At 41.3% G+C, this 12,488-nt stretch overlaps 1 protein-coding gene across 2 annotated transcripts in view; it reads left to right on the forward strand.

The window, feature by feature from the left end:
- Positions 1 to 11,018, forward strand: part of VWC2 (von Willebrand factor C domain containing 2) — a 124,578-nt gene extending 113,560 nt beyond the window's left edge. The window contains exons 4-5 of one of the 2 annotated variants that reach the window (XR_008420198.1): positions 10,506 to 10,900; positions 10,986 to 11,018. Coding sequence is in view for 1 of the 2 variants with exons in the window: in XM_019451004.2 (XP_019306549.1) it covers positions 10,506 to 10,657 (152 nt within the window). In the remaining variant the exon portion in view is untranslated. Of the gene's footprint in view, positions 1 to 10,505 lie in introns of both variants that reach the window. The other variant, XM_019451004.2, reaches the window with a different exon arrangement.
- The last annotated feature ends 1,470 nt before the right edge of the window (positions 11,019 to 12,488 follow it).

Below are 12,488 nucleotides of genomic sequence, written 5' to 3' on the forward strand. Positions count from 1 at the left end.
AAACAGCAAACCTTTCGCCATTTCTCAGAACTTTGGAAGATACTTCTCTCGTTCCTTCGAGCCTGCCGTATTATTTCCCCCAAAGCGTTTTCTGAGAACTTTTGCTTCACTTAAAAATGAAGGAATGGGGCACCTGGGTGGCTCAGTTGGTTGAGTGTCTGTCTGACTCATGATTTCAGCTCAGGTCACGATCCCAGGGTCGTGGGATCGAGCCCCACGTCCAGCTCTGTGCTGAGCGTGGAGCCTGCTTGGGATTCTCTCTCTCCCTCTGCCACTCCCCTGAAGTCCCCTCCCCCGATTGTGTGCTCGCTCGCTCTCTCTCTCAAAAAAAAAAAAAATGAAGAACTATTTTGTTTCTTGAATTCCAATGCAGACTGGGTGGTATATGATAAGTTGGATCCACTTGGAAGAACAGGAGAAAGATGACCCAGCAGTTATCCCCTAAGGTCCGGGAATCAGAATAAGGGCGGGTTCCCAGGAAGCCGAAAGGAATCATAAACTGTGTGGAACATTGTGTGTCCTGTTTCTTTTGAAGAAGAAGGTTTTCTACAGAGACCAAGTCTGTTTAGTTTTCATGCATAATTTAGTGCCATTTAAGATTTTTCCTTGGTTTAATTGCTCTTTTTTTTCCCACTTTCTGGTTAAAAAATGATTTTGTACTAGACCCTTCCCAGAAGAGCATGCATGTGCCCGTGATCATGTATGCACACACAAACACGTGAACATATACTTGGTTATTTCATTTGACTTGGCGGGGAGATGAAAATGCATGTTAGGAAAACAGTATTTCCTGGCTTTTTGAGACCAACGCCCTACGAATCTAACATACACCAGGTATATGAGAGGGAAATTGAAATGCGTTAGATGTTGCTTCCTCTGTGCAAATAACAGCGGGAGATTTCATCTTCAGAAGTCAGATTTGTGGGGTAGGGAACACGATTTACAACAGGGTAGGGAAGACGTAGCTGTTTCAAGATGGGAAACTGATGTGGAGTTCGGTATACTTGGGAATTAATCTTATTTTAATGCATGGCTCCAAAGGAAAGAATGCCAATAGTCTAGTGCCTGAAATAAAATGAGCTGCCTTGAGCCAGTGCTGGCCCCGCTGGGCTCCTACACCGTATGGATTTCTGCTCCGTTGCCCTGTCATTCTCGTGCGCTGGGCTGTTCCTCAATGTTTGGTCTTTGATGGAAGAGAAGGAGATATGCCTCCAGGCACCTGTGGAGACCTTTCTTCATTAATTCCATGTCTAATTGCTGCTTTCCATTTCTTGCTGTCAAAATCTGAAGGATATTGGCAACTTACCCATCAGCAGGGCTGTATTAGTTTTATTTTAGTCATGTCCGTTCATTATTTAATTCTAAAACTGTAACCTGATTGTGTATTTCCTGAGCTCCAGCCCTGTGCTGCCTACAGTCCTAGACCCTGGGATGAAATGGCAGCGTAGTTGTGGCTCCTGTCCCCGGGGGCTCCCAGCCCATCGCTGGGCACTGAGGCTGTCACTGGGGAAGGTGGTCCTGCGGGAGACCCAGGAGCAGCCAGGAGGGATCCTTCGTATGACAAATGTCCCAGCAGGTTCAGGCTTGATTTAGAATTTGTGAGCTTCAGCCTAAAGTATTGTGAGTTCAGTACACCCTAAATGAACACCCATCATGGGCTAATTGTGCTCGTAACCAGGGCAAAACGGGGAACTCAACACAGACTGCACTTGAAGAGATGGAGTGTGGAGGCCCTGAAGGGAATGAGACGCTCCTTCCCGTGGACGGCCCTCCATGAGCAGGCACCATGCCCGTTGGCTCTGAGCTATTCTGATTCTGTGCATCAGCCACAGAGAAGGGGGTGCACCTGTTCATGGGGTCCAGATGGTATAAACAACAGCTTTAACAATTGCAAATCCTTTGCCCTGACATCAAATTAACACAGAGAGGTTGAGTTTATCAATGTCTATCAGCTGTTAACTTAAATGGCTGTCCCAGAGGTAAGAAAAGCATTATGTACTGTGTTCATTATGAAATTAGCCGTCTTTAGCCAGCGTCCTCTAATAACAACCAGGCCAGGTGAACATAATGTAATGTATCAGTAGTTAACATGAGCCATGTGACTTGACTCATACTTGGTCTAAATCTCGTTTTCCATGTTTGTGAAATTTTTCGGTGTGCTTCATGTTTCTGTTAAAGTAGCATATAAATATGAAAGTTAAATTTATAATTAGATTAATTGATAAAGATTAAAAACTGTTTCTCTGTATTCCCCTAGTTACTAAGGAGGTAAACTATATGGAGGTTTATTTGCCCATGAATGACAGTAGTGGCCAGAATCTATTTCTAGTCATCAGGATTCTCTGCAGTAATTTGTATTTTAGTGTACCAACTTATCATGAGCATTTTTCCCCCATCAAGATCCTTAATAGTTCTTGAGTTACAAGTCTGTAAAATTAAATGTCTCATGAAAATAAAAATACAACCCATCCACACCTGCGAGACACCAGCTGAAGCAATTCTGGAAGGAAAACTTACCAAACTAAATGCTGACTTTAAAAAAGAGGAAAATTCTCAAGTCAATTAAGTCACTTAAAGAAGCTAGAAAAAGAAAGGCAAAATAAACCGAAAGTAGTAGAAAGAAAAAATAATGAAGATGAGAACAAAAATCAATAAAATTGAAAACAAAGTCACTAGAGAAAAATCAGTGAAACAAAAACTGATTCCTTGAAAAGATTCACAAAATTGATAAACGCCTCCAGCAAAACAAAAGATTTTAGGGGTGGAGAAGAGACAAATTACTAATAAAAGAAAGAAAACAAGAGATTCCACTCTACACCCAACAGACATTAAAAGGAATACTGTCAGTAGCTCTACGTACATGAATTTCACAAATTAAAAGGTATGAACCAATTCCTTGAAAAATAAAAACTACCCCAAATCATCTGAATAGGAAATCGATAACTTATATGAAAACTATTCAGGAAATTGAATTCATCATTTTTAAAACTCCCCTCAAAACCACTTATGTGGTTTCATTGGAGAATAATACCAAATATTTAAAAAATTGATACCACCTCAACACAATGTCTTCCAACAATAGAGGAGGGAACACTTTCGAACCCATTCAATGAAGTCCGTGTTACATCCCGCATAAATGTAAACAAAATTTCTTACTACAATAGTAACAAACAAAATACTCTAATATATATAAAGAATTTTACACTGTGACCAAGTGATATTTATTCCAGGTATGTAAAACTGGTTCAGTCTTCAAAAATCAGTCATTGCTGTTTCCAGGTGCCTTTCTATCCTAAAAACGTAAAAAGTTCAACAAACTGAAAAGTCAGTAACTCTTCTTAGACCCACCAGAGATCTGAGGTCACAGCCTGTAACTGACAAATTGCTGGAGGTTCAGCGTGGATGAGTCTGACAGTCAAAAATGCCAGCAGGACCCGGTCCTGGGAGAGGGTTCCCATAATTTTATGCGCTCTGATGTCTTATGGAAGGTAGAGGGACCAAGTATCCATTTTGAAATCTTTCAGGTCATTCTATTCTTTTCAACAAGGTCTGCCGTCCAGGGAAAATATTTGACCAGAGCCAGCCTAACCCTCTGGAGTTTTATCAGGACATAACTGACCCGGAGTAGGGGAAGTACCCAACTCCTCACTTCAGCCTTCCACATGGGAGAAGGGAAGCACCCAAGTGCAGCCCACTCTAGCCATCCTGGACAACCAAAGTGGGGGTGGGGACTAAGAAGCACTTGCAAAATTCACAGTCCAGAGGCAAAGGCTCATGGAAAGACCGAGACTTGGTCATAGGATACAGAATGCTTCCCCTCCCTCCACCCCTTACCTTACCATCATCTTACTAAAGTTCTATTTACAGCACTTCCTTTTACCCAATATACTATGTATTTAACTGTCAAAAAAAAAAAATTACAAGGCATACTCAAAGGTCAAAAACACAGATGAGCAACCCTCAGAATCCAAGTCAGGCATGGCATGTTAGAATTATCAAACCAGGATTTTTTTTTTAATTTTTTTTAACGTTTATTTATTTTTGAGACAGAGACAGAGCATGAATGGGGGAGGGGCAGAGAGAGAGGGAGGCACAGAATCAGAAGCAGGCTCCCAGGCTCTGAGCCGTCAGCCCAGAGCCCGACATGGGGCTCGAACTTGCGGACCGTGAGATCGTGACCTGAGCTGAAGTCGGACGCTTAACCGACTGAGCCACCCAGGTGCCCCTCAAACCAGGATTTTAAAATAACTGTGATTAATATCCTAAGGGTTCTAATGGAAATAGCAGACAATGCGCAAGAATGGATGGGTAATGTAAGTTGAGTGATGGAAGCTCTAAAAATCAAAAAGAAATGCCAGGATGCTAGAAGAATGCTAGAGATCAAAAACAGTAACATAAATGAAGAATTCCTTTGATGGGCTCATAAGCAGAATATCCAAGATCCATAGACCATCTACATAAGGTGTAATACATGCATGATGGGGACATCAGAAGGGGAAGATGCCTAAAAAAGAACAGAAGCAAAATTTGAGACAATGACTAAGAATTTCCCCCAAATTAATGTTACACACCAAGCACAGATCCAGGAAGCCTAGAGAATACCATGCAGAATAAATACCAGAAAACCCCCTACACCTAGGCATACCATATTCAAACTTCAGAATATCAAAGATAAGCAAAGAATCTTGAAAGAATTCAGAGGTAAAAGCACCTTTCCTGCAGAGGAGCAAATACAGGGACTGCATTCGACTTCTCCTAGGAAACCATCCAAGCAAGTAGAGTAGAGAAAAATAGTTGGTGTTGAGAGAATTCTGCGCCCTGCAAAATTATCCTTGACAAGTGAAAGAGAAATAAAGACTTTCTCTGGCAAACAAAAATTAAGGGGCCTTTCTGCCAAGAGACCTCCCTGGCAAGAAATGTTAAAAGAAGCTCTTTAGAGAGAAGGGAAATGCAGAAACTTGGATCTACATAAAGGAAGAGCACCAGAGAATGAATAAGTAAAAGCAAAACAAAAACTTTTATTTTTCATATTCTTAAATGATCTACCAGATAATAGTCCATTCCAAATGATTCAGGAGGCAATGTGTTCAGTTATGTATGCTGATGTATGTAGTTGGATAGCTATCTTTATGTTTATGGAGAAGTGAAATGAATAATAGTGATGCAGTGGCTGGGAGCGAGGAATTAGGATTATTTGTTATTATTTGTCATTATTCACACCACTCTGGAGACACAATAGTGTTATTTGAAAGCAGACTTGGATCATTTGTAAATGTATAGTACAAACTCTAGCATTAACAGTTTAAAAAAATACAAAAGAAGTATAAAATGTGTTTTAAAAAGGGAGAAAATGTAATCATAATAAATGCTCAGTTAAATCCAGAAAAGGCAAGAAGAGAAGGAAACAAGAGTAAGAACAAAGAATAAGGGGAACAGAAAACAACAAATCTGGTAGATAGAAATCTAATTATATCAATAAACACTTTCATTTTATTTTTCAGAGAGAGACAGAGCATGCACAAGCAGAGGAGAGGAACAGAGAGAGAGAGAGAGAGAGAGAGAGAGAGAGAGAGAGAGAATCTCAAGCAGGCTGCACACACAGTACAGAGCCAGATGCAGGGCTCAATCCCATGACTGTGAGATTATGATCTGAACCAAAATCAAGAATAAGATGCTCAACCAACTGAGCCACCCAGGCACCCCTCAGTAACCACTTTAAATATTAATGGCCTAAAAGATAGAAGTAGAGTGAATCAGAACTTTAAGACCCAGCTATCTATTGTTCATGAGAAACCCAATTTAAATATAAAACACATATATATTTAAAGGAAGTGGATGGAGAAAAATATATTATTTTAACACTAATTAAAAGAAAGCAGGAGTAGCTATATTAATTTCAAAGTAGACTTCAGAGCAAAGAAAGATATCACAGATAAAAAGAAGGTCTGGGGTGCCTGGGTGGCTCAGTCGGTTGGTTGTCCAACTTTGGCTCAAGTCATGATCTTGCAGTTCATGAGTTCGAGCCCTGCATCAGGCTCTATGCTGACATCTCAGAACCTGGAGCCTGCTTCGGGTTCTGTGTCTCCCTCTCTCTCTGCCCCTCCCCCGCTCATGCTCTGTCTCTGTCTCTCTCAAAAATAAATAACCATGATTTTTTTTCTTTAAAAAAAGAAGGTAATTAACATAAAGATAAATAGGTCAGTTCTTCAAGAAGACATAATAATCCTCCATGTGATATTCACCAGCAACAGAGTGTCAGAATACATGAGGGAAAATAACCAATAGAAATGCAAGAAGAAACACATGAATTCACTATTACGTTGGAGACTTCAACATCTGCTATCGGAAGTGGACAGATCCAGCAGACAGAAAATCAGTAAGGACATAGTTGAACTCAATACCTTCAATCAACTGGTTACAATTGACATCTATTGAGTATTTTATCCAACAGTGGCACAATACACATTCTTCTCAAGTTCACATGGATTATTTGCCAAGATAAACCACAGTCTAGTCCACAAAACACACTGCGATACATTTAAAAGAATAGAAATCCTATGGTGTCTGCCCTCAGACCACAGTGGAATTAAACCAGGAATCAGCAACAGAAAGATGCCTGGAAAATCCAGATACTTGGCAATGGACAACAGACTTCTAAATAACACCTGGATCAAAAAAGAAGTCCCAAGAGAAATTTGAAAACTTAATTTTGAACTTCATTAAAATGAAAACACAACTTAATCAGAATTTGTGGGGTGCAGCAAAAGCAGTGCTTAGAGGAGTACTTATGGCATTGAATGCATATATTAGAAAATAAGAAAGTACTAAAATCAGTCTAAACTTCATCTAAGGAAACTAGAAAGAGACGAGCTAATTAAATCAAAATAAGCAGAAGGAAAAAAGATTAATAAAAATTTGAGGAGAAATCAATTAAATTGAAAATGGGAAATTAATAGAGAAAGTCAAAGAAACCAGGATTTGGTTCTTTGAAAAAAGTCAATACAGTTGAGAAGCCTCTAGCCAGGCTAACTAAAGAGAAAAGAGAGAGGACACAAATTAGTAATATTGTGAAATAGGAGACATCACTCCAGACCCCACAGATATTAAAAAGATAATAAAGGGATACAATGAACAATTTTGTGCCTACAAATTTGACAATCTACATGAACTGACAGTGTGGTATGATGACTAGGTCAATAAACAGAATTGGGAACCCAGAAATAAACCTGCACACATATAGTGACCTGATCTTTGACAAAGGAGTCAACACAGGACAATGAAGATTATCTTTTTAATAAATGGTGGTAGAACTATTAGGCATCCGCATGCAAAAATATATAACCATACAGTATTTGTCTTTCTCTGAATGACTTATTTCACTTAGAATTAATACTTTTTAGGTCCATCCAGGTGGCTGCGAATAGCAAGATCTCATTCTTTTTGATGGCTGAGTAGTATTCCATTGTGTATATATTCCACATCTTTTTTTATCCATTCACCTATCAATGGACTTTCAGAAAGCTTCCATATCTTGGTGATTATAAATAATGGTGCAACAACATAAGGGTTCACATATCTTTTTTTTTAATGTTCATTTAGTTTTTGAGAGAGAGAGAGAGAGACAGAGACAGAGTGTGAGTTGGGAAGGGAAAGAGAGAGAGGCAGACACAGAATATGAACTGGGCTCCAGGCTCTGAGCTGTCAGCACAGAGCCCGATGTGGGGCTCAAAGTCATGGACCACAAGATCATGACCTGAGCCGAAGTTGGATGCTTAACCAACTGAGCCACCCAGGTGCCCCTGCAAATATCTTTTCAAATTAGTGTTTTTGTTTTTCTGGGTGAATACCCAGTAGCAGAATACCCAGTAGAGTAGTTCTATTTTTAATTTTCTGAGGAATCTCTATACTGTTTTCCACAGTGGTTGCACCAATTTGCACTCCCACCAATAGTGCACAAGGGTTCCCATTTCTCTACATCTTTGCCAACATTTGTTATTTCTTGTCTTTTTGATTTTGGCCATTCTGAGAGGTGTGAGGTGATATCTCATTGTGGTTTTGATATGCACTGATGATGGTTGATGTTGAGGATCTTTGTATGTGTCTGTTGTCTTCATTAGAAGTGTCTATTCAGGTCTTCTGCCCATCTGTAATTCAGGCTAGTGAAGCTCAAAACAATTATATTGCTTATTCCAAGATCACATAACTATCAAGCAGTGGTATCAGACTTTGAATCCAGATTTTTCTGGAGTAGAGACCTGTAAATACCTATACCTATGAGTATGGGTTTTCTGGGCAATTATGGTGTGTCTTCTGTGTGCAAAGCACACTGACAGAGTTTAGGGCAAATTAGGAGATTGTGTCCTTAAATTAAACTCTGCAAAGGAGACAAATGGAAAGAAAGCATGCCAAAGAGAGTGAGAATATAAGATTCATGGGTGTTTCACTTGCCGAGTAGGGCAGGTATTGACAAAGTGAGTCCTTCCCAGAGCATGGCCATGGCACTGGCCGGCTCTGACCTCACAGAGCTGAGGAAGCCATCCCTCCCTGAGGAGCTTGGAAGGCAGTCCCGAGTGGGTTTAGTGGGAATGTGCGGAGACAAAGGACCTCATGTTGGCCTACTGGGTGGGCAAGGGTATGTATGTGTTTAAAATATTGCAGTTTGGGGCACCTGGGTGGCTCAGTTGGTTAAGCGTCCAACTCTTGATCTCAGCTCAGGTCACGAGCTCACAGTTTGTGAGATCATCATCGGGTTCTGCACTGACAGTGCAGAGCCTGCTTGGGATTCTCTCTCTCCCCCTCTCTCTGCCCTTCCCCTGTTCATCCTCTCTCTGTCTCAAAAATAAATAAGCACTAAAAAATTTTTAAAAAATAAAAATAAAGTGAAATATGGCAGTTCACCAGAGCTGACAGAGGGGAGGGACTTGACCACCCCTGGGAAGACTGAAGCACCAGCAGGCTGGAGACACAGGACTAGCGCTCAGCAGAGAGGGGGTTGGAGCTGCAACACGGCTTCCTCCCCAGATGGATGATTGCTAACATTTCAAGGTCTCCAAGGGAGAAAAAATGAAGTCAAGAGATGAATCCTAGGGCTGGGTGGGGAGGCCGAGGGCAAGAAGAGAGCAGAGTTCCTGGAGGGAGAAGGGGCTGTGTGCACTGGGACATAGGTTCCAGTGTGTGATAGTTAGGAGCTAGTACACTTTGCAGCTTGGCTAATGTGAAAAACAGTAGCCATAAAAACATGAGTTTTTCTGCCTAGAATTATTCTGTTGTGTTTTTTTTTTACAAATTTCTTTTTCTTTTTTTTAAGTTTATTTATTTTAAGAGAGAGAGAAGGGAGAGAGTCCCAAGCAGGCTCTACACCATCAACAGGGAGCCTGACGTGGGGCTTGAACTCACGAACCATGAGGTCGTGACCTGAGCTGAAATCAACAGCCACTTAACTGACTGAACCACCCAGGAACCCCTAGAATTATTCTGTTTTCATCGTGGAGCTTGTTTGGATTAGTTTATTTTGACAAATGGTGTCGGTGAATGTCTTCCATCTCTTTTATGACTTCACACATCACAGTTCAGCCTACTTTGGTAGCGGGCATATTATCAAAGACCGTGGAAGCAAAGGAAGGGAGAATGAGAATGTGACTCGCTGCTGAAGTTCAGTGCTGGGAGCCCTTGTTGAGGCCACGGTAATTCCTGACATTTCCACTCTGGAGGGAGGTTTGGAGGCAGCTGTTCAGATCCAGATCAGCTGCGTGAAGCGTAACATAAAAACAGTTCGTGTCAACTCACGTTGGCAACCATTCCTTCATATCCCTGACCTTCCATAGAGCATGATGCAGGTGGCAGAGAAGCTTACGGCTGACGCTGAGATTTTTAGGGATCTTTGGCCCACGTGGAAGCCTGGGGAAGACGCACAGGCTGGTAAACGCTAAGACGGTGCTTTTCAAAAGCGTGGGCCCCAGACCACCATTCGTGGCAGCAGCACCTGAGAACTTGTCATCAAAGCAGATCCTCTGGCCCCATCCCATACTTCATGAGTCAGACGCTCTGGGGGTGGGACCAGCAGCCAGTGTTTCAGGAGCCCCTCAGGTCATTGGTTCGTATGGTGACATCTAGAAACCTGCTGCTTGCTTATTTAAGCTCTCTCTTGTAAAAGTGCCTTGGAGAATCAGACTCAGCCTGGCTCTTTGAAAGTTACATTTCACTAACTTTTTCCTATGATTACTTAAAATTAAATCCAATGGTTGCCAGTGTGACTTACATATAAGGCCCCAAAACGGAACCGTTCGTGAAAATCACAGTATTGCCACTCGTAAAAACATGTAAATAATGCCAGTTTCATTTCACACACAAAAAAGGTGGGGGTACTTCGTATTATTTAAAGCATAGGTTTCCCACTGTCATCCGTGGGACAGTGAATACAACATATCCTGTGAAGCTGACTGCCTAATTAAATACATTATAGATTAACGCTCGCTGCGAGTATAACACGTTTTTCTGCGTTCCAGGTCCAAACTGCTTTGCAGAAACTGCTGTCATCCCAGCTGGAAGAGAAGTGAAGACGGACGAGTGTACCATATGTCACTGTACTTACGAGGAAGGGACGTGGAGAATTGAAAGACAGGCCATGTGCACGAGGCACGAATGCCGGCAGGTGTAGACACGGGGCCGTAAAAAACAGACGTTTTTCTAGAATATTTTACAGACGTGAACACTCTAGATGACTCTGGGGAATGTCATCCAAAAGGAGAAGACTTTTGATGAGGAGTGTGCAAAGTTGTGCGTACCTTTTGCGCTTCTCGGTAACCGTTTCCTGCAGAAGAAGGAAATGGGTCTATTTCAAAACATCCACAAGAACTTTGGGCACAAAACCCCCTCTCTAAATAAATGTGCTATTTTCACAGTAAGTACACCGAAGTACACTATTATATATTAAATGTATTTCTATAATCCCTCTATTAGAGAGCTTATATAAATGTTTTCTATAGATACAGATTAAAAATGCTGTGTTGTCAACCGCCTTCACTGCGTACCTGCATATCTGATTCCTTTCTGATTCCATCACACGAGGTTGTTTGTGGTGGCTGATTCTGCCTCACCTCTGGGAACACTGCACCCGTCGATGGCCCATACGATGATGAAATCTGGAAATCCTGCCCCCATTCTGTTTCATCACAGAGATCGATCTAGTGTCCTTAGGAGATCCAGTCTACTTCACATAAATACATTTCCTTCTTCTGATGACTTACAGGTTTTACCACCTCCGTTTTCAGTCACTGATGAATCATACCAAGACAACAGGCATGCACTTTTCCTATGTTTCGATGCTTCCGCGTTGGGGACCGTACTTGGACACACACATACGGTTCATCCTCTGTTCATTACTTTCTCTTCTGAGCGTGCCCTTTAGTCATCTCATAACTTAAGCAACAGGGTAGGCTGGACAGTTTGCATTGTTCTGTAAAGCTGAAGCGTGCAGGGAGAGAGGGGGATTTCTTGATTGGGGCAGAGTGGAGGAAAACAGACCCCAGACAAGTCTACACCTGGTGCAGGGATCCCAGCTCTCCACTAGATGGACACATGTTTCTCACTGGAATGATCACCTACCCTCCATACAAGACAGAGTAAAATCAGAAGATAGCCCTGTATTTTGAAAGCAGAGTGAAGGGAGTCCCATCCAGGATGTGAAAACAACAGCGCTAAAGGCAATGTCCGCTCTGTGACTTTTGTGTAGTTAACATGTAATTCCAAATCAATTTGATTTCTCTTCAATTGCCGCCACAAATCCTGACCCTTGCGCAGGGCCTATTAGAGAATATTTCTGCCATTAGCATCGACACTTGGCACACTAGTGAAAAGGTTCTCAGTCTGAAAAGGTGTAAGGTGAAAAAGGAAAATTATAATCACGATTTGAAATCTGTAAAGTTTTCCCCCCATACTTTTATTTACCCCCAGAGCTTGAATTAAGCACATATTAATAGTATAAATTATTTGATGACAAAAACAGGAAATAAAGCATGGTTTCTCGCCTTCCTGGGCTTTTGGCCCTTGGCATGACATGAGTAAGAAATTATAGTGCATTGTGGCAGGAGCCCAGTTAGAGGTCAGCAAAGGGAGGTTGGAAAGCTTTCCTAAAAAGAGCAGAGAATACCAAAATATCATCCAGTATCTTAAGAAATCATTCCATCATTAAAGGTTGAATAATCAAGAAAAATTGATATATTTGTCATTAGTGAAAACGTGAGCCACTGTGCACCTTAATAAATGCAAAGCCAGCCCTAAATGAAGCCTCAAGAACTTTCCGTATGCTTACACTTAATTTTAATCTTGTCTATCAAGAACATTGTGGGCCATATGGGCTCCACACACATAGATTTTCAAGAAAATACTCAGGGGAAGTATTAGCTATTTGCTTTCCAAAACTTAACCTTTGCCACTAAAGCCTACTAGGCATTGGCCATCAGCATTCTATTATCCAAAGGTAGATTTTT

The sequence above is a fragment of the Panthera pardus genome, unplaced genomic scaffold, assembly GCF_024362965.1.
Source record: "Panthera pardus isolate Hobbes unplaced genomic scaffold, ASM2436296v1 HiC_scaffold_8, whole genome shotgun sequence".
Lineage (NCBI taxonomy): Eukaryota > Metazoa > Chordata > Mammalia > Carnivora > Felidae > Panthera > Panthera pardus.